We start from the raw sequence: 24650 nt of genomic DNA on the forward strand, positions 1-24650 counted from the left end.
ATTTCCTTTGGCTTCAGTTTCTTAAACAACAGATTGCACTTAGTTGAGGCGACACACACACACACACACACACACACACACACACACACACACACACACACACACACACACACACACAGACTCATCTGTCTTTATTACAGAGTTTACCTGGGGGTATGTTTTAATAACACAGATCGGAGTTCATTATTATCACACATTCTGTGTTCAGCTGAGATTCACAAAGATACAGGGAGAAAAATGGAGACGGGTAAAATGAGAGGCAGAACGATGATTTAAAATGGGAATCGTTACTTCTTTGTCTCTTTAATACTACTGTATATTTAATTGTTTATATTCTGACTTCTAATGGAAGTAATACACAGTTCCTCAGCTGTGTTACCAAGAGGAGAATAGAGTGTCTCTCAGGCTGGCGTATATAATATGTTCTTGTATTATTACTTCATAATGTATTGATCTGATTATTGGGGATCAGTATTCCTAATGCTTTTCCCTGACACTGTTTTCGCTGACTCCATATTGTTGTATTTTGTCCCCGTCTCTCAGAGTATGATCTCCTCCATTGTAAACAGCACCTACTACGCAAACGTGTCGGCCACCAAGTGCCACGAGTTTGGCCGCTGGTACAAGCACTTCAGGAAGACCAAAGGCGTCATGGGTAAGATTACAGGTGCGCTTAAAAGGGTAGTTCAATCAATCAAATGTATTTATAAAGCCCTTCTTACATCAGCTGATGTCACAAAGTTCTGTAAGAAACCCAGCCTAAAACCCCAAACAGCAAGCAATGCAGGTGTAGAAGCACGGTGGCTAGGAAAAAACTCCCTAGAAAGGCCAGAACCTAGGAAGAAACCTAGAGAGGAACCAGGCTATGAGGGGTGGTCAGTCCTCTTCTGGCTGTGCCGGGTAGAGATTATAACAGAACATGGCCAAGATGTTCAAATGTTGATAGATGACCAGCAGGGTCAAATAATAATAATCACAGTGGTTGTTGAGGGTGCAACAGGTCAGCACCTCAGGAGTAAATGTCAGTTGGCTTTTCATATCCGATCATTCAGAGTATCTCTACTGCTCCTGCTGTCGCTAGAGAGTTGAAAACAGCAGGTCTGGGACTGGTAGCATGTCCGGTGAACAGGTCAGGGTTCCATAGCCTCAGGCAGAACAGTTGAAACTGGAGCAGCAGCACGGCCAGGTGGACTGGAGACAGCAATAAGTCATCAGGCCAGGTAGTCCTGAGACATGGTCCTAGGGCTCAGGTCCTCCCAGAGTGAAAGAGAGAAAGAAAGAGAGAGAGAGAGAGAATTAGAAAGAGCATACTTAAATTCACACAGGACACTGGATAAGACAGGAGAAATACTCCAGAGATAACAGACTGACCCTAGCCCCCCGACACAAACTACTGCAGCATAAATCCTGGAGGCTGAGACAGGAGGGGTCAGGAGACACTGTGGCCCCATCTGACGATACCCCCGGACAGGGCCAAACAGGCAGGATATAACCCCACCCACTTTGCCAAAGCACAGCACCCACACCACTAGAGGGATATCTTCATCCACCAACTTACCATCCTGAGACAAGGCCGAGTATAGCCCACAAAGATCTCCGCCACAGCACAACCCAAGGGGGGCGCCAACCCGGACAGGAAGATCACGTCAGTGACTCAACCCACTCAAGTGACGCACCCCTCCTAGGGACGGCATGGAAGCGCACCAGTAAGCCAGTGACTCTGCCCCTGTAATATGGTTAGAGGCAGAGAATCCCAGTTGAGAGAGGGGAACCGGCCAGCCAGAGACACCAAGGGCGGTTCGTTGCTCCAGTGCCTTTCCGTTCCCTTCACACTCCTGGGCCAGACTACACTCAATCATAGGACCTACTGAAGAGATGAGTCTTTAATAAAGACTTAAAGGTTGAGACCGAGTCTGCGTCTCTCACATGGGTAAGCAGACCATTCCATAAAAATTGAGCTCTATAGGAGAAAGCCCTGCCTCCAGCTGTTTGCTTAGAAATTCTTGGGACAGTAAGGAGGCCTGCGTCTTGTGACCGTAGCGTACGTGTAGGTATGTACGGCAGGACCAAATCGGAAATATAGGTAGGAGCAAGCCCATGTAATGCTTTGTAGGTTAGCAGTAAAACCTTGAAATCAGCCCTTGCCTTAACAGGAAGCCAATGTAGAGAGGCTAGCACTGGAGTAATATGATCAAATGTTTTGGTTCTAGTCAAGATTCGTGCAGCCGTGTTTAGCGCTAAATGAAGTTTATTTAGTGCTTTATCTGGGTAGCTGGAAAGTAGAGCATTGCAGTAGTCCAGCCTAGAAGTGACAAAAGCATGGATTAATTTTTCTGCATCATCTTTGGACAAAGTTTCAGATTTTTGCAACCTTACGTAGATGGAAAAAAGCTGTCCTTGAAACAATCTTGATATGTTCATCAAAAGAGACATCATGGTCCAGAGTAACGCCGAGGTCCTTCACAGTTTTATTTGAGACGACTGTACAACCATCAAGATTAATTGTCAGATTCAACAGAAGATCTCTTTGTTTCTTGGGACCTAGAACAAGCATCTCTGTTTTGTCCGGGTTTAAAAGTAGAACATTTGCAGCCATCCACTTCCTTATGTCTGAAACACAGGCTTCCAGGGAGGGCAATTTTGGGGCTTCACCATGTTTCTTCGAAATGTACAGCTGTGTGTCATCCGTATAGCAGTGAAAGTTAACATTATGTTTCCGAATGACATCACCAAGAGGTAAAATATATAGTGAAAACAATAGTGGTCCTAAAACGAAACCTTGAGGAACACCAAAATGTACAGTTGATTTGTCAGAGGACAAACCATCCACAGAGACAAACTGATATCTTTCCGACAGATTAGATCTAAAACAGGCCAGAACTTGTCCGTGTAGACCAATTTGGGTTTCCAATCTCTCCAAAAGAATGTGGTGATCGATGGTATCAAAAGCAGCACTAAGGTCTAGGAGCACGAGGACAGATGCAGAGCATCTTCATGAGTGCAGTCTCAGTGCTATGATGGGGTCTAAAACCAGACTGGAGCGTTTCATATACATTGTTTGTCTTCAGGAAGGCAGTGAATTGCTGCTCAACAGCTTTTTAAAAAATTTTTGAGAGGAATGGAAGATTCGATATAGGCCGATTTAGTTTTTTATATTTTCTGGGTCAAGGTTTGGCTTTTTCAAGAGAGGCTTTATTACTGCCACTAGTGAGTTTGATACACATCCGGTGGATAGAGAGCCGTTTATTATGTTCAACATAGGAGGGCCAAGCACAGGAAGCAGCTCTTTCAGTAGTTTAGTTGGAATAGGGTCCAGTATGCAGCTTGAAGGTTTAGAGGCCATGATTATTTTCATCAATGTGTCAAGAGATATAGTACTAAAACACTTTAGTATCTCCCTTGATCCTAGGTCCTGGCAGAGTTGTGCAGACTCAGGACAACTGAGCGTTGGAGGAATATGCAGATTTAAACAGGAGTCCGTAATTAGCTTTCTAATGATCATTATCTTTTCCTCAAAGAAGTTAATGAATTTATCACTGCTGTAGTGAAAGCCATCCTCTCTTGGGGAATGCTGCTTTTTCGTTAGCTTTGCGACAATATCAAAAATACATTTTGGATCGTTCTTATTTTCCTCAATTAAGTTGGAAAAATAGGATGATCAAGCAGCAGTGAGGGCTCTTCGATACTGCACGGTACTGTCTTTCCAAGCTAGTCGGTAGACTTCCAGTTTTGTGTAGCGCCATTTCCGTTCCAATTTTCTGGAAGCTTGCTTCAAAGCTCGGGTATTTTCTGTATACCAGGGAGCTAGTTTCTTATGACCACTGTTTTTTAGGAGTGCAACTGCATCTAGAGTATTGTGCAAGGTTAAGTTGAGTTCCTCAGTTAGGTACTCTGACGATATAGTTAACCTGTATTCATCATCAATGCTAATGTTAGTATAAAAAGCCACAGCTACTATTTGCTAACTCCCGTCTCTTCCTCCATCCCTCTCTTCCTCACTTCAGAGATTGATAGCGTCTCTGACCAATCCCAACCGGGCTCCACCCATCTGACCTTTACCCATCAACCAATACCAGGCAACACAGCCGAACAGGCCGACTCCTCGCCCCTCGTCTTCCCTCATGGGGGAGCCGCCCATATTTCTGGCCGTGGCTGCCTGGCCCCAAGTCTCCGCCCCCCAGGGCTGGTGACCGCCCCCCTCAGCCCCCAGCTAGTCAACCCCCAACAGATTGTCATGGCCCAGTTCCTCAACCAGCAGTATGCAGTTACCCGTATGTTATCCCAGCAGAGCCTATCTGTATCTGTCTCCACCTCCCCCCACCAGTTCCTCAACCACCCCTCTGTGGGGAGGCCTCCCACCTCTCTGGCCCTAGCCAAGGCCCTCGACCCCCAGCCCCAGGCTGGACCACCAGGACCCGGGTCTGGGTCCCAGAGCCAGGTGTGTGGACCATCAGACATCTACTGTGAGATCTACCAGTGGGTGAGAGAGGAGCTGAAGAGAGCAGGCATCTCCCAGGCTGTGTTTGCCCGTGTGGCCTTCAACAGGACCCAGGTATGGGACAGACAGGGACAGGGGGAACTGGATGTATGGGACTGTGCTGTAAACTAGGGGTTTATGAGGGGTGGGAGAGAAGGAGGGGCTGATTTCATGATGTGTGCGTGGTGATTAGCTCTTGGCATGGCCTTTTGCCGCATGTCTATGACTGTGTGTGTGTGTCCCAGCTCTTCTCTGCAGTAGGAACTCGTGACAGCAGTGGAGCAGCTGCTGGGCTAGCTACTCACACTCCCCTAGAGAGTCTGTACCCCTAACTCTCTACTCACACTCCCCTAGAGAGTCTGTACCCCTAACTCTCTACTCACACTCCCCTAGAGAGTCTGTACCCCTAACTCTCTAATCACACTCCCCTAGAGAGTCTGTGACCCTAACTCTCTAATCACACTCCCCTAGAGAGTCTGTACCCCTAACTCTCTAATCACACTCCCCTAGAGAGTCTGTGCCCCTAACTCTCTAATCGCACTCCCCTAGAGAGTCTGTACCCCTAGCTCTCTAATCGCACTCCCCTAGAGAGTCTGTACCCCTAACTCTCTAATCGCACTCCCCTAGAGAGTCTGTACCCCTAACTCTCTAATCGCACTCCCTTAGAAAGTCTGTACCCCTAACTCTCTAATCGCACTCCCCTAGAGAGTCTGTGCCCCTAACTCTCTAATCGCACTCCCCTAGAGAGTCTGTGCCCCAACTCTCTAATCGCACTCCCCTAGAGAGTCTGTACCCCTAACTCTCTAATCGCACTCCCCTAGAGAGTCTGTACCCCTAGCTCTCTAATCGCACTCCCCTAGAGAGTCTGTACCCCTAGCTCTCTAATCGCACTCCCCTAGAGAGTCTGTACCCCTAGCTCTCTAATCGCACTCCCCTAGAGAGTCTGTACCCCTAACTCTCTAATCGCACTCCCCTAGAGAGTCTGTACCCCTAACTCTCTAATCGCACTCCCCTAGAGAGTCTCTACCTCTCTAATCATACTCCCTCAGTCTATACCTCTCTAATCACACTCCCCCAGAGAGTCTGTACCCCTAACGCTCTAATCACACTCCCCCAGAGTCTCTACCTCTCCAATCACACTCCCCCAGAGAGTCTTTGCCTCTCTAATCACACTCCCCCAGAGAGTCTTTGCCTCTCTAATCGCACTCCCCCAGAGAGTCTTTGCCTCTCTAATCGCACTCCCCCAGAGAGTCTGTACCTCTCTAATCGCACTCCCCCAGAGAGTCTCTACCTCTCTAATCGCACTCCCCCAGAGAGTCTCTACCTCTCTAATCGCACTCCCCCAGAGAGTCTCTACCTCTCTAATCGCACTCCCCAGAGAGTCTCTACCTCTCTAATCGCACTCCCCCAGAGAGTCTCTACCTCTCTAATCGCACTCCCCCAGAGAGTCTGTACCTCTCTAATCGCACTCCCCTAGAGAGTCTGTACCTCTCTAATCGCACTCCCCTAGGGAGTCTGTACCGCTCCAATTTTTCCATCCCTCGATTCTCTCCATTACTCTTTCTCTCTCTCAATCTCTCTATCACTCTCTCTGTTCATCTCTCTATATATCTTCCTCTCGTTTTATATTTCCTACTCTATTTCACTCTCTGTATCCATTTTGTGTCTTTGTGTGACTGGTCTATCCCTTGATTTTTATCTCTCCCCATTTGATACCTCTCTCTCTCTCCTTTCTGTCTGCCTCCCTCCCCCTCTCTCCTCCTGTCTGTCCTGTGCTCCTGCAGTTAGAAGGCACTCACATGAATAGCTTCTAGAGAGACGTAGCCCACTGTTATTATTACCATCATTATCACCAGCATCATCATGGGTGTTATGATAATTACCAAAGGCTGTCATTATAGCCACCTGCCCCCCCGTCGCCATGACAACGGGGCTCAGCAGCCAGGTAAAATAGGGTGTGGCGTGGAAGGAATGTTCCACCTGGGCATGGTGCCAAGGGGTAGAGTGAGTGGGGCTTGGAGTGTGAAGACCCAATTGGAGTGTAAAGGCTTAATGGCTGGTGTGTGTGTGTGTGGGTGTGGGTGGGGGGGGTCTACATTAGAGGGGTATAGTCGTAACAACTGGAGTGAAGCACAAAATTGCACATTTCTGGGGAGGGAGGGAGGGAGGAGCCCCATCTTAAGGAAGTGTCTGACTCCTGTAAGAGCAGAAGCAGACAGATAATGATGTTATAAGGGACTAATCAGTTTAATAGCAGAACTTTAGAAGGTCTACTGGGTTTACTCTAACACCTTGAACAGACAAATACTACCTGTGAAAACATGCTGTCTGTTCAAAGAAACTCCTATTCTAAATGACCCTCAGACAGGTTTGTTTTAGTACAAAACTTTCCATCAGGTTTCTTCATGTTAGTTATGTATGTTTATCAGAACTGATCTGTCTATCTCTTGGCCTGGTCAACATTACAGTGCTGCTACGCTGGACGCGTAACTTGCCACAAGTAGATGCTTCCATTCATTTAAATCATGAGTCTTCAACGTTCTCTTCAGGAGGAACCCAGGCCCAGGTTGATAAAGGGATGTATGCTCTGTTAATGTCTGTAGCGGCTAAAAACCTACTGTTTTGCGACGCCCCGGTGTATCCCCTCTTAGGATGTGTGTACCTGATGGTGTCTATCTCTGTGTGTCAGGGCCTGCTGTCTGAGATCCTGCGTAAAGAGGAGGATCCTAAGAGTGCGTCTCAGTCTCTCCTGGTGAACCTGCGGTCCATGCAGAGTTTCCTCCAGCTACCTGAGGGCGACCGCGACCGTATCTACCAGGAGGAGAGGGAGAGGAGTCTGACCACGTCGACCACTATCACCCATTCACCCAACAACACGACCCCACCACGCCACACACAGGTCAGACAGACAGAGAAGGGAGTGTGGGTATTGAAGTTCTGTCTCGTTCATGCCACTCAAAGATATATTCCTTTGATTGTTTCAGACCAGAAAGGAAGAGGAGAACTTTGTCAAGGCTGAAGATTGGCACTCCCGGGTTTCCATAGGCATCCCTATAGTAAGGATAACCCCGTCTCTCTCTCTCTCTCTCTCTCTCTCTCTCTCTCTCTCTCTCTCTCTCTCTCTCTAACCCCCCCCTCTCTTTAACCCCCCCTTCCGCTCCACCTACTTTCTCTCTCCCCCTCCCTCCCTCCCGCTTGCAGGCGAGGCTGTCCCCAGTAGCAGTAATAAACAGAGGGGTGAAGAGCGAGGGATGTGTTCTTAACATCAACGGTTCCATCTATGAGGAGATCCAACAGGAGATGAAGAGAGCCAAGGTTTCTCAGGCCATGTTTGCCAAGATGGCCGCCTCCAAAAGTCAGGTACAGAGGCACACACACACACACACACACACACACACACACACACACACACACACACACACACACACACACACACACACACACACACACACACACAGAGAGAAGAGAGAGAATGGTACTCACTGACTGGAGGGATGTCTATGGAAGCGAAGACAATCTTTAGCTTTACATAGTTCCCCTCCTCCCTCTTGGACTGAGAGGGAAACGTTTATATTTCAGACTGATATTAGAAAACGCGTAACACACACACACACACACACTCCCACAAGTACCTTTATCAGATTTTCTATGTGTGTGAATTTATTATACCATCTGTACACAGAGCCACATTGGGCAGTAACTGGCTGTGTAGAAAATGCCAGATTATTTACAGACACGTGCACACATATGAATGCAGACACACACACACACCACACACACACACACACACACACACACACACACACACACACACACACACACACACATGCATGCCAACACACATAAACACTGGTGCTTTTATTGTGCTTGTTTTCAAGGCAGAACCATAAGCTTGTTATTGCCTTTTGTTTTGGGGATCATTTCCCTCCTCAGTGGAATGGAGGGATTTCATCTGTTCATCTGAGGTCTCTTTCTCTCTGCCTCTCTCTTTCTCTCTGCCTCTCTCTTTCTCTCTGCCTCTCTCTTTCTCTCTGCCTCACTCTTTCTCTCTGCCTCTCTTTCTCTCAGCCCCTCTTTCTTCCTGCCTCTCTTTCTCTCTGCTTATATTTCTCTCTTTCTCTCTGCCTCTTTCTCCCTGCCTCTCTTTCTCCCTGCCTCTTTCTCTCTGCTTCTATTTCTCTCTTTCTCTCTGCCTCTTTCTTTCTACCTCTCATTCTCTCTTTCTCTCTGCCTCTGCATCTCTTTCTCTCTGCCTCTACATCTCTCTGCCTCTTTCTCTCTGCCTCTCTTTCTCTCTGCCTGTGCCTCTCTTTCTCTCTTCCTCTATTTCTCTCTGTCTCTTTCTTTCTACCTCTCTCTGCCTCTGCCTCTCTTTCTCTCTGCCTCTGCCTCTCTTTCTCTCTGGCTCTCTTCTTTTTCTCTCAACCATAAGCTTGTTATTGTCTTTTGTTTCGGGGATCATTTCCCTCCTCAGGGATTTCATCTGTTGAGGGCTCTTTCTCTCTGCCTCTATATCTCTCTTTCACTCTGCCTCTCTTTCTCTCTGCCTCTATATCTCTCTTTCACTCTGCCTCTCTTTCTCTCTGCCTCTATATCTCTCTTTCACTCTGCCTCTCTTTCTCTCTGCCTCTCTTTCTCTCTGCCTCTATATCTCTCTTTCACTCTGCCTCTCTTTCTCTCTGCCTCCATATCTCTCTTTCACTCTGCCTCTCTTTCTCTCTGCCTCCATATCTCTCTTTCACTCTGCCTCTCTTTCTCTCTGCCTCTCTTTCACTCTGCCCCTGCCTCTCTTTCTCTCTGCCTCTCGTTCTCGCTTTCTCTCTGCCTCTTTCTCTTCCTCTCTTCCTCTCTTCCTCTCTTCCTCTCTTTCTCTCTTTCTCTCTTTCTCTCTTCCTCTCTTCCTCTCTTCCTCTCTTTCTCTCTGCCTCTATTTCTCTCTGCCTCTCTTCCTCTCTTTCTCTCCCTCTCTTTCTCTCTGCCTCTCTTTCTCTCTGCCTCTCTTTCTCCCTGCCTCTTTCTCTCTGCCTCTCTTTCTCGCTGCCTCTCTTTCTCTCTTTCTCTCTGCCTCTCTTTCTCTCTGCCTCTCTGCCTCACTTTCTCTTTGCCTCTTCCTCTCTGCCTCTTTCTCGCTTTTCTCTCTGGCTCTGTTTCTCTCGGCCTCTCTTTCTGTCATGACTATGTCTTTCTCTTTTAGTCACGCTCTGTCTCTCTCATTTCATACACCTTTTTCTCTCGGTCCCTCTCTTTCCACCTCTACCTCTCTCACCTCTCTCTCTAACCCTATTTCCATCTCCCCATTCTCTCTATCTCTCTCTTTCAATCTACCCCGTCTTTCTCTCTGTCCCTCTTTTTATGTACTTCTCTCTCTCTACATCTCTCTACATCTCTCTACATCTCTCTCTCTCTCTACATCTCTCTTCTTGTGGCTTTGTCGTGCTTAAATTGTTCCACATGTCCCAGAACTGATTTTGGTCAATTGCGTTTTCAATTTCATCAAGTTTCTTGTTGGTATAATTCAGTTTCTTGCGTTTCAGTGTATGTTTATACTGTTTCAAAGTATTCATATCGTAGCTCTGGGTTGTTTTGCTGCGTATGGTTTTCGTTTGACATTTGTCTTAGGTGTTTTCTAATTGTTTTACATTCATTATCAAACCATTTTTCAGAAACATTTTGTTTTTTGTTTCTGATGTTTTGTTTCTCAAATTTGTTTTCGATGCTGCTTTTTGGAATATGCAGTTGATGTTTTGAGTAGCCGAATTGTTTTGGTATTGTGAGTTATTGAAAAACTGTATAGAGTTCATCATTTCATTTGAGTGCAACGTTTCAATGAATCTCTGCACTGTTTGGAGCCCATCTGTACGATGGGTTTATGTTGTAGAGTTTATTGGGCTGTTTTTTTGAATGAGTATTGCCGGTTAATTTCTTCAGAAACACGTTGATCTGACTGTGATCTGACAATGGTGTCTGTGATGGGCCGGGTCTAGTAGAGCTGTGTTGTGAAGGGACGGGTCTAGTAGAGCTGTGTTGTGATGGCCCTGGTCTAGTAGAGTTGTGATGGGGCGGGTCTAGTAGAGCTGTGTTGTGATGGGACGGGTCTACTAGAGCTGTGTTGTGATGGGACGGGTCTAGTAGAGCTGTGTTGTGATGGGCCTGGTCTAGTAGAGCTGTGTTGTGATGGGCCGGGTCTAGTAGAGCTGTGTTGTGATGGGACGGGTCTAGTAGTGCTGTGTTGTGATGGGACGGGTCTAGTAGAGCTGTGTTGTGAAGGGACGGGTCTAGTAGAGCTGTGTTGTGATGGGCCGGGTCTAGTAGAGCTGTGTTGTGATGGGCCTGGTCTAGTAGAGTTGTGATGGGGCGGGTCTAGTAGAGCTGTGTTGTGATGGGACGGGTCTACTAGAGCTGTGTTGTGATGGGCCTGGTCTAGTAGAGCTGTGTTGTGATGGGCCGGGTCTAGTAGAGCTGTGTTGTGATGGGCCGGGTCTAGTAGAGCTGTGTTGTGATGGGACGGGTCTAGTAGAGCTGTGTTGTGAAGGGACGGGTCTAGTAGAGCTGTGTTGCGATGGCCCTGGTCTAGTAGTGCTGTGTTGTGATGGGACGGGTCTAGTAGAGCTGTGTTGTGATGGGACGGGTCTAGTAGAGCTGTGTTGTGATGGGACGGGTCTAGTAGAGCTGTGTTGTGATGGGACGGGTCTAGTAGAGCTGTGTTGTGATGGGACGGGTCTAGTAGAGCTGTGTTATGATGGGACGGGTCAAGTAGAGCTGTGTTGTGATGGGACGGGTCTAGTAGAGCTGTATTGTGAAGGGACGGGTCTAGTAGAGCTGTGTTGTGATGGGAAGGGTCTAGTAGAGCTGTATTGTGATGGGACGGGTCTAGTAGAGCTGTGTTGTGATGGGACGGGTCTAGTAGAGCTGTGTTGTGTTGTGATGGGACGGGTCTAGTAGAGCTGTGTTGTGTTGTGATGGGACGGGTCTAGTAGAGCTGTGTTGTGATGGGACGGGTCTAGTAGAGCTGTGTTGTGATGGGACGGGTCAAGTAGAGCTGTGTTGTGATGGCCCTGGTCTAGTAGAGCTGTGTTTTGATGGGACGGGTCTAGTAGAGCTGTGTTGTGATGGGACGGGTCTAGTAGAGCTGTGTTGTGATGGCCCTGGTCTAGTAGAGCTGTGTTGTGATGGGACGGGTCTAGTCCCAAGGAGCCAAGGCAATAAGACGTGTTGAAATAGCACAGACCTAAATTAGACTTTATAATAATTATGTAACACTCCATAATTATATATGTTTAAAAAAAACATGTTGTGTTGTGATGGGACGGGTCTAGTAGAGCTGTGTTGTGAAGGGACAGTCTAGTAGAGCTGTGTTGTGATGGGAAGGGTCTAGTAGAGCTGTGTTGTGATGGGAAGGGTCTAGTAGAGCTGTGTTGTGATGAGACGGGTCTAGTAGAGCTGTGTTGTGATGGGACGGGTCTAGTAGAGCTGTGTTGTGATGGGACGGGTCTAGTCGAGCTGTGTTGTGATGGGACGGGTCTAGTAGAGCTGTGTTGTGATGGGACGGGTCTTGTAGAGCTGTGTTGTGATGGGAGGGGTCTAGTAGAGCTGTGTTGTGATGGGACGGGTCTAGTAGAGCTGTGTTGTGATGGGACGGGTCTAGTAGAGCTGTATTGTGAAGGGACGGGTCTAGTAGAGCTGTGTTGCGATGGGCCGGGTCTAGTAGAGCTGTGTTGCGATGGGACGGGTCTAGTAGAGCTGTGTTGCGATGGGACGGGTCTAGTAGAGCTGTGTTGCGATGGGACGGGTCTAGTAGAGCTGTGTTGTGATGGGACGGGTCTAGTAGAGCTGTGTTGTGATGGCCCTGGTCTAGTAGAGCTGTGTTGCGATGGGACGGGTCAAGTAGAGCTGTGTTGTGATGGGACGGGTCTAGTAGAGCTGTGTTGTGATGGCCCTGGTCTAGTAGAGCTGTGTTGTGATGGGACGGGTCTAGTAGAGCTGTGTTGTGTTGTGATGGGACGGGTCTAGTAGAGCTGTGTTGTGTTGTGATGGGACGGGTCTAGTAGAGCTGTGTTGTGTTGTGATGGGACGGGTCTAGTAGAGCTGTGTTGTGATGGCCCTGGTCTAGTAGAGCTGTGTTTTGATGGGACGGGTCTAGTAGAGCTGTGTTGTGATGGGACGGGTCTAGTAGAGCTGTGTTGTGATGGCCCTGGTCTAGTAGAGCTGTGTTGTGATGGGACGGGTCTAGTCCCAGGGAGCCAAGGCAATAAGACGTGTTGAAATAGCACAGACCTAAATTAGACTTTATAATAATTATGTAACACTCCATAATTATATATGTTTAAAAAAAACATGTTGTGTTGTGATGGGACGGGTCTAGTAGAGCTGTGTTGTGAAGGGACAGTCTAGTAGAGCTGTGTTGTGATGGGACGGGTCTAGTAGTGCTGTGTTGTGATGGGACGGGTCTAGTAGAGCTGTGTTGTGATGGGACGGGTCTAGTAGAGCTGTGTTGTGATGGGACGGGTCTAGTAGAGCTGTGTTGTGATGTGACGGGTCTAGTAGAGCTGTGTTGTGATGGGACGGGTCTAGTAGAGCTGTGTTGTGATGGGACGGGTCTAGTAGAGCTGTGTTGTGAAGGGACAGTCTAGTAGAGCTGTGTTGCGATGGGACGGGTCTAGTAGAACTGTGTTGCGATGGGACGGGTCTAGTAGAGCTGTGTTGCGATGGGACGGGTCTAGTAGAGCTGTGTTGCGATGGGACGGGTCAAGTAGAGCTGTGTTGCGATGGGACGGGTCAAGTAGAGCTGTGTTGCGATGGGACGGGTCTAGTAGAGCTGTGTTGTGATGGGACGGGTCTAGTAGAGCTGTGTTGTGATGGGACGGGTCTAGTAGAGCTGTGTTGTGATGGGACGGGTCTAGTAGAGCTGTGTTGTGTTGTGATGGGACGGGTCTAGTAGAGCTGTGTTGTGTTGTGATGGGACGGGTCTAGTAGAGCTGTGTTGTGATGGGACGGGTCTAGTAGAGCTGTGTTGTGATGGGACGGGTCTAGTAGAGCTGTGTTGTGATGGGACGGGTCTAGTAGAGCTGTGTTGTGATGGGACGGGTCTAGTAGAGCTGTGTTGTGATGGGACGGGTCTAGTAGAGCTGTGTTGTGATGGGACGGGTCTAGTCCCAGGGAGCCAAGGCAATAAGACGTGTTGAAATAGCACAGACCTAAATTAGACTTCATAATAATTATGTAACACTCCATAATTATATATGTTTAAAAAAAACATGTTGTGTTGTGATGGGACGGGTCTAGTAGAGCTGTGTTGTGATGGGACGGGTCTAGTAGTGCTGTGTTGTGATGGGACGGGTCTAGTAGAGCTGTGTTGTGATGGGACGGGTCTAGTAGAGCTGTGTTGTGATGGGACGGGTCTAGTAGAGCTGTGTTGTGATGGGACGGGTCTAGTAGAGCTGTGTTGTGATGGGACGGGTCTAGTAGAGCTGTGTTGTGATGGGACGGGTCTAGTAGAGCTGTGTTGTGATGGGAAGGGTCTAGTAGAGCTGTGTTGTGATGGGACGGGTCTAGTAGAGCTGTGTTGTGATGGGACGGGTCTAGTAGAGCTGTGTTGTGATGGGACGGGTCTAGTAGAGCTGTGTTGTGATGGGACGGGTCTAGTAGAGCTGTGTTGTGATGGGACGGGTCTAGTAGTGCTGTGTTGTGATGGGACGGGTCTAGTAGAGCTGTGTTGTGATGGGACGGGTCTAGTAGAGCTGTGTTGTGATGGGACGGGTCTAGTAGAGCTGTGTTGTGATGGGACGGGTCTAGTAGAGCTGTGTTGTGATGGGACGGGTCTAGTAGAGCTGTGTTGTGATGGGACGGGTCAAGTAGAGCTGTGTTGTGATGGGACGGGTCAAGTAGAGCTGTGTTGTGATGGGACGGGTCTAGTAGAGCTGTGTTGTGAAGGGACGGGTCTAGTAGAGCTGTATTGTGATGGGACGGGTCTAGTAGAGCTGTGTTGTGAAGGGACGGGTCTAGTAGAGCTGTGTTGTGTTGTGATGGGACGGGTCTAGTAGAGCTGTGTTGTGTTGTGATGGGACGGGTCTAGTAGAGCTGTGTTGTGATGGGACGGGTCAAGTAGAGCTGTGTTGTGATGGCCCTGGTCTAGTAGAGCTGTGTTTTGATGGGACGGGTCTAGTAGAGCTGTGTTGTGATGGGACGGGTCTAGTAGAGCTGTGTTGTGATGGCCCTGGTCTAGTAGAGCTGTGTTGTGAGGGGACGGGTCTAGTCCCAGGGAGCCAAGGCAATAAGACGTGTTGAAATAGCACAGACCAAAATTAGACTTTATAATAATTATGTAACACTCCATAATTATATATGTTTAAAAAAAACATGTTGTGTTGTGATGGGACGGGTCTAGTAGAGCTGTGTTGTGAAGGGACGGGTCTAGTAGAGCTGTGTTGTGATGGGAAGGGTCTAGTAGAGCTGTGTTGTGATGGGAAGGGTCTAGTAGAGCTGTGTTGTGATGAGACGGGTCTAGTAGAGCTGTGTTGTGATGGGACGGGTCTAGTAGAGCTGTGTTGTGATGGGACGGGTCTAGTCGAGCTGTGTTGTGATGGGATGGGTCTAGTAGAGCTGTGTTGTGATGGGACGGGTCTTGTAGAGCTGTGTTGTGATGGGAGGGGTCTAGTAGAGCTGTGTTGTGATGGGACGGGTCTAGTAGAGCTGTGTTGTGATGGGACGGGTCTAGTAGAGCTGTATTGTGAAGGGACGGGTCTAGTAGAGCTGTGTTGCGATGGGCCTGGTCTAGTAGAGCTGTGTTGCGATGGGACGGGTCTAGTAGAGCTGTGTTGTGATGGGACGGGTCAAGTAGAGCTGTGTTGTGATGGGACGGGTCTAGTAGAGCTGTATTGTGAAGGGACGGGTCTAGTAGAGCTGTGTTGTGATGGGAAGGGTCTAGTAGAGCTGTATTGTGATGGGGCGGGTCTAGTAGAGCTGTGTTGTGATGGGACGGGTCTAGTAGAGCTGTGTTGTGATGGGACGGGTCTAGTCGAGCTGTGTTGTGATGGGACGGGTCTAGTCGAGCTGTGTTGTGATGGGACGGGTCTTGTAGAGCTGTGTTGTGATGGGAGGGGTCTAGTAGAGCTGTGTTGTGATGGGACGGGTCTAGTAGAGCTGTGTTGTGATGGGACGGGTCTAGTAGAGCTGTGTTGTGATGGGACGGGTCTAGTAGAGCTGTATTGTGAAGGGACGGGTCTAGTAGAGCTGTGTTGCGATGGGCCTGGTCTAGTAGAGCTGTGTTGCGATGGGACGGGTCTAGTAGAGCTGTGTTGCGATGGGACGGGTCTAGTAGAGCTGTGTTGCGATGGGACGGGTCTAGTAGAGCTGTGTTGTGATGGGACGGGTCTAGTAGAGCTGTGTTGTGATGGCCCTGGTCTAGTAGAGCTGTGTTGCGATGGGACGGGTCAAGTAGAGCTGTGTTGTGATGGGACGGGTCTAGTAGAGCTGTGTTGTGATGGCCCTGGTCTAGTAGAGCTGTGTTGTGATGGGACGGGTCTAGTAGAGCTGTGTTGTGTTGTGATGGGACGGGTCTAGTAGAGCTGTGTTGTGTTGTGATGGGACGGGTCTAGTAGAGCTGTGTTGTGTTGTGATGGGACGGGTCTAGTAGAGCTGTGTTTTGATGGGACGGGTCTAGTAGAGCTGTGTTGTGATGGGACGGGTCTAGTAGAGCTGTGTTGTGATGGCCCTGGTCTAGTAGAGCTGTGTTGTGATGGGACGGGTCTAGTCCCAGGGAGCCAAGGCAATAAGACGTGTTGAAATAGCACAGACCTAAATTAGACTTTATAATAATTATGTAACACTCCATAATTATATATGTTTAAAAAAAACATGTTGTGTTGTGATGGGACGGGTCTAGTAGAGCTGTGTTGTGAAGGGACAGTCTAGTAGAGCTGTGTTGTGATGGGACGGGTCTAGTAGTGCTGTGTTGTGATGGGACGGGTCTAGTAGAGCTGTGTTGTGATGGGACGGGTCTAGTAGAGCTGTGTTGTGATGGGACGGGTCTAGTAGAGCTGTGTTGTGATGTGACGGGTCTAGTAGAGCTGTGTTGTGATGGGACGGGTCTAGTAGAGCTGTGTTGTGATGGGACGGGTCTAGTAGAGCTGTGTTGTGAAGGGACAGTCTAGTAGAGCTGTGTTGTGATGGGACGGGTCTAGTAGAGCTGTGTTGCGATGGGACGGGTCTAGTAGAGCTGTGTTGCGATGGGACGGGTCTAGTAGAGCTGTGTTGCGATGGGACGGGTCTAGTAGAGCTGTGTTGCGATGGGACGGGTCAAGTAGAGCTGTGTTGCGATGGGACGGGTCAAGTAGAGCTGTGTTGTGATGGGACGGGTCTAGTAGAGCTGTGTTGTGATGGGACGGGTCTAGTAGAGCTGTGTTGTGATGGGACGGGTCTAGTAGAGCTGTGTTGTGTTGTGATGGGACGGGTCTAGTAGAGCTGTGTTGTGATGGGACGGGTCTAGTAGAGCTGTGTTGTGATGGGACGGGTCTAGTAGAGCTGTGTTGTGATGGGACGGGTCTAGTAGAGCTGTGTTGTGATGGGACGGGTCTAGTAGAGCTGTGTTGTGATGGGACGGGTCAAGTAGAGCTGTGTTTTGATGGGACGGGTCAAGTAGAGCTGTGTTTTGATGGGACGGGTCTAGTAGAGCTGTGTTGTGATGGGACGGGTCTAGTAGAGCTGTGTTGTGATGGGACGGGTCTAGTAGAGCTGTGTTGTGATGGCCCTGGTCTAGTAGAGCTGTGTTGTGATGGGACGGGTCTAGTCCAAGGGAGCCAAGGCAATAAGACGTGTTGAAATAGCACAGACCTAAATTAGACTTTATAATAATTATGTAACACTCCATAATTATATATGTTTAAAAAAAACATGTTGTGTTGTGATGGGACGGGTCTAGTAGAGCTGTGTTGTGATGGGACGGGTCTAGTAGTGCTGTGTTGTGATGGGACGGGTCTAGTAGAGCTGTGTTGTGATGGGACGGGTCTAGTAGAGCTGTGTTGTGATGGGACGGGTCTAGTAGAGCTGTGTTGTGATGGGACGGGTCTAGTAGAGCTGTGTTGTGATGGGACGGGTCTAGTAGAGCTGTGTTGTGAAGGGACGGGTCTAGTAGAGCTGTGTTGTGAAGGGACGGGTCTAGTAGAGCTGTGTTGTGAAGGGACGGGTCTAGTAGAGCTGTGTTGTGATGGGAAGGGTCTAGTAGAGCTGTGTTGTGATGGGACGGGTCTAGTAGAGCTGTGTTGTGATGGGAAGGGTCTAGTAGAGCTGTGTTGTGATGGGAAGGGTCTAGTAGAGCTGTGTTGTGATGGGACGGGTCTAGTAGAGCTGTGTTTTGATGGGACGGGTCTAGTAGAGCTGTGTTGTGATGGGACGGGTCTAGTAGAGCTGTGTTGTGATGGCCCTGGTCTAGTAGAGCTGTGTTGTGATGGGACGGGTCTAGTCCCAGGGAGCCAAGGCAATAAGACGTGTTGAAATAGCACAGATCTAAATTAGACTTTATAATAATTATGTAACACTCCATAATTATATATGTTTAAAAAAAACATGTTGTGATGGGACGGGTCTAGTAGAGCTGTGTTGTGATGGGACGGGTCTAGTAGTGCTGTGTTGTGATGGGACGGGTCTAGTAGAGCTGTGTTGTGATGGGACGGGTCTAGTAGAGCTGTGTTGTGATGGGACGGGTCTAGTAGAGCTGTGTTGTGATGGGACGGGTCTAGTAGAGCTGTGTTGTGATGGGACGGGTCTAGTAGAGCTGTGTTGTGATGGGAAGGGTCTAGTAGAGCTGTGTTGTGATGGGACGGGTCTAGTAGAGCTGTGTTGTGATGGGACGGGTCTAGTAGAGCTGTGTTGTGATGGGACGGGTCTAGTAGAGCTGTGTTGTGATGGGACGGGTCTAGTAGAGCTGTGTTGTGATGGGACGGGTCTAGTAGTGCTGTGTTGTGATGGGACGGGTCTAGTAGAGCTGTGTTGTGATGGGACGGGTCTAGTAGAGCTGTGTTGTGATGGGACGGGTCTAGTAGAGCTGTGTTGTGATGGGACGGGTCTAGTAGAGCTGTGTTGTGATGGGACGGGTCTAGTAGAGCTGTGTTGTGATGGGACGGGTCAAGTAGAGCTGTGTTGTGATGGGACGGGTCTAGTAGAGCTGTATTGTGAAGGGACGGGTCTAGTAGAGCTGTGTTGTGATGGGAAGGGTCTAGTAGAGCTGTATTGTGATGGGACGGGTCTAGTAGAGCTGTGTTGTGAAGGGACGGGTCTAGTAGAGCTGTGTTGTGTTGTGATGGGACGGGTCTAGTAGAGCTGTGTTGTGTTGTGATGGGACGGGTCTAGTAGAGCTGTGTTGTGATGGGACGGGTCAAGTAGAGCTGTGTTGTGATGGCCCTGGTCTAGTAGAGCTGTGTTTTGATGGGACGGGTCTAGTAGAGCTGTGTTGTGATGGGACGGGTCTAGTAGAGCTGTGTTGTGATGGCCCTGGTCTAGTAGAGCTGTGTTGTGATGGGACGGGTCTAGTCCCAGAGAGCCAAGGCAATAAGACGTGTTGAAATAGCACAGACCAAAATTAGACTTTATAATAATTATGTAACACTCCATAATTATATATGTTTAAAAAAAACATGTTGTGTTGTGATGGGACGGGTCTAGTAGAGCTGTGTTGTGAAGGGACGGGTCTAGTAGAGCTGTGTTGTGATGGGAAGGGTCTAGTAGAGCTGTGTTGTGATGGGAAGGGTCTAGTAGAGCTGTGTTGTGATGAGACGGGTCTAGTAGAGCTGTGTTGTGATGGGACGGGTCTAGTAGAGCTGTGTTGTGATGGGACGGGTCTAGTCGAGCTGTGTTGTGATGGGATGGGTCTAGTAGAGCTGTGTTGTGATGGGACGGGTCTTGTAGAGCTGTGTTGTGATGGGAGGGGTCTAGTAGAGCTGTGTTGTGATGGGACGGGTCTAGTAGAGCTGTGTTGTGATGGGACGGGTCTAGTAGAGCTGTATTGTGAAGGGACGGGTCTAGTAGAGCTGTGTTGCGATGGGCCTGGTCTAGTAGAGCTGTGTTGCGATGGGACGGGTCTAGTAGAGCTGTGTTGCGATGGGACGGGTCTAGTAGAGCTGTGTTGCGATGGGACGGGTCTAGTAGAGCTGTGTTGCGATGGGACGGGTCTAGTAGAGCTGTGTTGTGATGGGACGGGTCTAGTAGAGCTGTGTTGTGATGGCCCTGGTCTAGTAGAGCTGTGTTGCGATGGGACGGGTCAAGTAGAGCTGTGTTGTGATGGGACGGGTCTAGTAGAGCTGTGTTGTGATGGCCCTGGTCTAGTAGAGCTGTGTTGTGATGGGACGGGTCTAGTAGAGCTGTGTTGTGTTGTGATGGGACGGGTCTAGTAGAGCTGTGTTGTGTTGTGATGGGACGGGTCTAGTAGAGCTGTGTTGTGTTGTGATGGGACGGGTCTAGTAGAGCTGTGTTGTGATGGCCCTGGTCTAGTAGAGCTGTGTTTTGATGGGACGGGTCTAGTAGAGCTGTGTTGTGATGGGACGGGTCTAGTAGAGCTGTGTTGTGATGGCCCTGGTCTAGTAGAGCTGTGTTGTGATGGGACGGGTCTAGTCCCAGGGAGCCAAGGCAATAAGACGTGTTGAAATAGCACAGACCTAAATTAGACTTTATAATAATTATGTAACACTCCATAATTATATATGTTTAAAAAAAACATGTTGTGTTGTGATGGGACGGGTCTAGTAGAGCTGTGTTGTGAAGGGACAGTCTAGTAGAGCTGTGTTGTGATGGGACGGGTCTAGTAGTGCTGTGTTGTGATGGGACGGGTCTAGTAGAGCTGTGTTGTGATGGGACGGGTCTAGTAGAGCTGTGTTGTGATGGGACGGGTCTAGTAGAGCTGTGTTGTGATGTGACGGGTCTAGTAGAGCTGTGTTGTGATGGGACGGGTCTAGTAGAGCTGTGTTGTGATGGGACGGGTCTAGTAGAGCTGTGTTGTGAAGGGACAGTCTAGTAGAGCTGTGTTGTGATGGGACGGGTCTAGTAGAGCTGTGTTGCGATGGGACGGGTCTAGTAGAGCTGTGTTGCGATGGGACGGGTCTAGTAGAGCTGTGTTGCGATGGGACGGGTCTAGTAGAGCTGTGTTGCGATGGGACGGGTCTAGTAGAGCTGTGTTGCGATGGGACGGGTCAAGTAGAGCTGTGTTGTGATGGGACGGGTCTAGTAGAGCTGTGTTGTGATGGCCCTGGTCTAGTAGAGCTGTGTTGTGATGGGACGGGTCTAGTAGAGCTGTGTTGTGATGGGACGGGTCTAGTAGAGCTGTGTTGTGATGGGACGGGTCTAGTAGAGCTGTGTTGTGTTGTGATGGGACGGGTCTAGTAGAGCTGTGTTGTGATGGGACGGGTCTAGTAGAGCTGTGTTGTGATGGGACGGGTCTAGTAGAGCTGTGTTGTGATGGGACGGGTCTAGTAGAGCTGTGTTGTGATGGGACGGGTCAAGTAGAGCTGTGTTTTGATGGGACGGGTCAAGTAGAGCTGTGTTTTGATGGGACGGGTCTAGTAGAGCTGTGTTGTGATGGGACGGGTCTAGTAGAGCTGTGTTGTGATGGGACGGGTCTAGTAGAGCTGTGTTGTGATGGCCCTGGTCTAGTAGAGCTGTGTTGTGATGGGACGGGTCTAGTCCAAGGGAGCCAAGGCAATAAGACGTGTTGAAATAGCACAGACCTAAATTAGACTTTATAATAATTATGTAACACTCCATAATTATATATGTTTAAAAAAAACATGTTGTGTTGTGATGGGACGGGTCTAGTAGAGCTGTGTTGTGATGGGACGGGTCTAGTAGTGCTGTGTTGTGATGGGACGGGTCTAGTAGAGCTGTGTTGTGATGGGACGGGTCTAGTAGAGCTGTGTTGTGATGGGACGGGTCTAGTAGAGCTGTGTTGTGATGGGACGGGTCTAGTAGAGCTGTGTTGTGATGGGACGGGTCTAGTAGAGCTGTGTTGTGAAGGGACGGGTCTAGTAGAGCTGTGTTGTGAAGGGACGGGTCTAGTAGAGCTGTGTTGTGAAGGGACGGGTCTAGTAGAGCTGTGTTGTGATGGGAAGGGTCTAGTAGAGCTGTGTTGTGATGGGACGGGTCTAGTAGAGCTGTGTTGTGATGGGAAGGGTCTAGTAGAGCTGTGTTGTGATGGGAAGGGTCTAGTAGAGCTGTGTTGTGATGGGACGGGTCTAGTAGAGCTGTGTTTTGATGGGACGGGTCTAGTAGAGCTGTGTTGTGATGGGACGGGTCTAGTAGAGCTGTGTTGTGATGGCCCTGGTCTAGTAGAGCTGTGTTGTGATGGGACGGGTCTAGTCCCAGGGAGCCAAGGCAATAAGACGTGTTGAAATAGCACAGATCTAAATTAGACTTTATAATAATTATGTAACACTCCATAATTATATATGTTTAAAAAAAACATGTTGTGATGGGACGGGTCTAGTAGAGCTGTGTTGTGATGGGACGGGTCTAGTAGTGCTGTGTTGTGATGGGACGGGTCTAGTAGAGCTGTGTTGTGATGGGACGGGTCTAGTAGAGCTGTGTTGTGATGGGACGGGTCTAGTAGAGCTGTGTTGTGATGGGACGGGTCTAGTAGAGCTGTGTTGTGATGGGACGGGTCTAGTAGAGCTGTGTTGTGATGGGACGGGTCTAGTAGAGCTGTGTTGTGATGGGAAGGGTCTAGTAGAGCTGTGTTGTGATGGGACGGGTCTAGTAGAGCTGTGTTGTGATGGGACGGGTCTAGTAGAGCTGTGTTGTGATGGGACGGGTCTAGTAGAGCTGTGTTGTGATGGGACGGGTCTAGTAGAGCTGTGTTGTGATGGGACGGGTCTAGTAGTGCTGTGTTGTGATGGGACGGGTCTAGTAGAGCTGTGTTGTGATGGGACGGGTCTAGTAGAGCTGTGTTGTGATGGGACGGGTCTAGTAGAGCTGTGTTGTGATGGGACGGGTCTAGTAGAGCTGTGTTGTGATGGGACGGGTCTAGTAGAGCTGTGTTGTGATGGGACGGGTCAAGTAGAGCTGTGTTGTGATGGGACGGGTCTAGTAGAGCTGTATTGTGAAGGGACGGGTCTAGTAGAGCTGTGTTGTGATGGGAAGGGTCTAGTAGAGCTGTATTGTGATGGGACGGGTCTAGTAGAGCTGTGTTGTGAAGGGACGGGTCTAGTAGAGCTGTGTTGTGTTGTGATGGGACGGGTCTAGTAGAGCTGTGTTGTGTTGTGATGGGACGGGTCTAGTAGAGCTGTGTTGTGATGGGACGGGTCAAGTAGAGCTGTGTTGTGATGGCCCTGGTCTAGTAGAGCTGTGTTTTGATGGGACGGGTCTAGTAGAGCTGTGTTGTGATGGGACGGGTCTAGTAGAGCTGTGTTGTGATGGCCCTGGTCTAGTAGAGCTGTGTTGTGATGGGACGGGTCTAGTCCCAGAGAGCCAAGGCAATAAGACGTGTTGAAATAGCACAGACCAAAATTAGACTTTATAATAATTATGTAACACTCCATAATTATATATGTTTAAAAAAAACATGTTGTGTTGTGATGGGACGGGTCTAGTAGAGCTGTGTTGTGAAGGGACGGGTCTAGTAGAGCTGTGTTGTGATGGGAAGGGTCTAGTAGAGCTGTGTTGTGATGGGAAGGGTCTAGTAGAGCTGTGTTGTGATGAGACGGGTCTAGTAGAGCTGTGTTGTGATGGGACGGGTCTAGTAGAGCTGTGTTGTGATGGGACGGGTCTAGTCGAGCTGTGTTGTGATGGGATGGGTCTAGTAGAGCTGTGTTGTGATGGGACGGGTCTTGTAGAGCTGTGTTGTGATGGGAGGGGTCTAGTAGAGCTGTGTTGTGATGGGACGGGTCTAGTAGAGCTGTGTTGTGATGGGACGGGTCTAGTAGAGCTGTATTGTGAAGGGACGGGTCTAGTAGAGCTGTGTTGCGATGGGCCTGGTCTAGTAGAGCTGTGTTGCGATGGGACGGGTCTAGTAGAGCTGTGTTGCGATGGGACGGGTCTAGTAGAGCTGTGTTGCGATGGGACGGGTCTAGTAGAGCTGTGTTGCGATGGGACGGGTCTAGTAGAGCTGTGTTGTGATGGGACGGGTCTAGTAGAGCTGTGTTGTGATGGCCCTGGTCTAGTAGAGCTGTGTTGCGATGGGACGGGTCAAGTAGAGCTGTGTTGTGATGGGACGGGTCTAGTAGAGCTGTGTTGTGATGGCCCTGGTCTAGTAGAGCTGTGTTGTGATGGGACGGGTCTAGTAGAGCTGTGTTGTGTTGTGATGGGACGGGTCTAGTAGAGCTGTGTTGTGTTGTGATGGGACGGGTCTAGTAGAGCTGTGTTGTGTTGTGATGGGACGGGTCTAGTAGAGCTGTGTTGTGATGGCCCTGGTCTAGTAGAGCTGTGTTTTGATGGGACGGGTCTAGTAGAGCTGTGTTGTGATGGGACGGGTCTAGTAGAGCTGTGTTGTGATGGCCCTGGTCTAGTAGAGCTGTGTTGTGATGGGACGGGTCTAGTCCCAGGGAGCCAAGGCAATAAGACGTGTTGAAATAGCACAGACCTAAATTAGACTTTATAATAATTATGTAACACTCCATAATTATATATGTTTAAAAAAAACATGTTGTGTTGTGATGGGACGGGTCTAGTAGAGCTGTGTTGTGAAGGGACAGTCTAGTAGAGCTGTGTTGTGATGGGACGGGTCTAGTAGTGCTGTGTTGTGATGGGACGGGTCTAGTAGAGCTGTGTTGTGATGGGACGGGTCTAGTAGAGCTGTGTTGTGATGGGACGGGTCTAGTAGAGCTGTGTTGTGATGTGACGGGTCTAGTAGAGCTGTGTTGTGATGGGACGGGTCTAGTAGAGCTGTGTTGTGATGGGACGGGTCTAGTAGAGCTGTGTTGTGAAGGGACAGTCTAGTAGAGCTGTGTTGTGATGGGACGGGTCTAGTAGAGCTGTGTTGCGATGGGACGGGTCTAGTAGAGCTGTGTTGCGATGGGACGGGTCTAGTAGAGCTGTGTTGCGATGGGACGGGTCTAGTAGAGCTGTGTTGCGATGGGACGGGTCTAGTAGAGCTGTGTTGCGATGGGACGGGTCAAGTAGAGCTGTGTTGTGATGGGACGGGTCTAGTAGAGCTGTGTTGTGATGGCCCTGGTCTAGTAGAGCTGTGTTGTGATGGGAC

The 24650-nt window shown here is 49.2% G+C and overlaps 1 protein-coding gene across 1 annotated transcript in view; it reads left to right on the forward strand.

Annotated features, from left to right (window-relative positions):
• The window catches only part of LOC106570539 (DNA-binding protein SATB1), a 43541-nt gene that overhangs the window by 8851 nt on the left and 10040 nt on the right, over positions 1-24650 (forward strand). The window contains exons 5-8 of the mRNA XM_082961418.1: positions 544-655; positions 4005-4552; positions 7167-7376; positions 7679-7837. Of these exons, the coding sequence (XP_082817544.1) occupies positions 544-655; positions 4005-4552; positions 7167-7376; positions 7679-7837 (1029 nt within the window). The remainder of the gene's footprint in view (positions 1-543; positions 656-4004; positions 4553-7166; positions 7377-7678; positions 7838-24650) is intronic.

Source organism: Salmo salar, chromosome 14 (genome assembly GCF_965601325.2).
Source record: "Salmo salar chromosome 14, fSalSal1, whole genome shotgun sequence".
In the NCBI taxonomy this organism is placed as follows: Eukaryota; Metazoa; Chordata; class Actinopteri; order Salmoniformes; family Salmonidae; genus Salmo; species Salmo salar.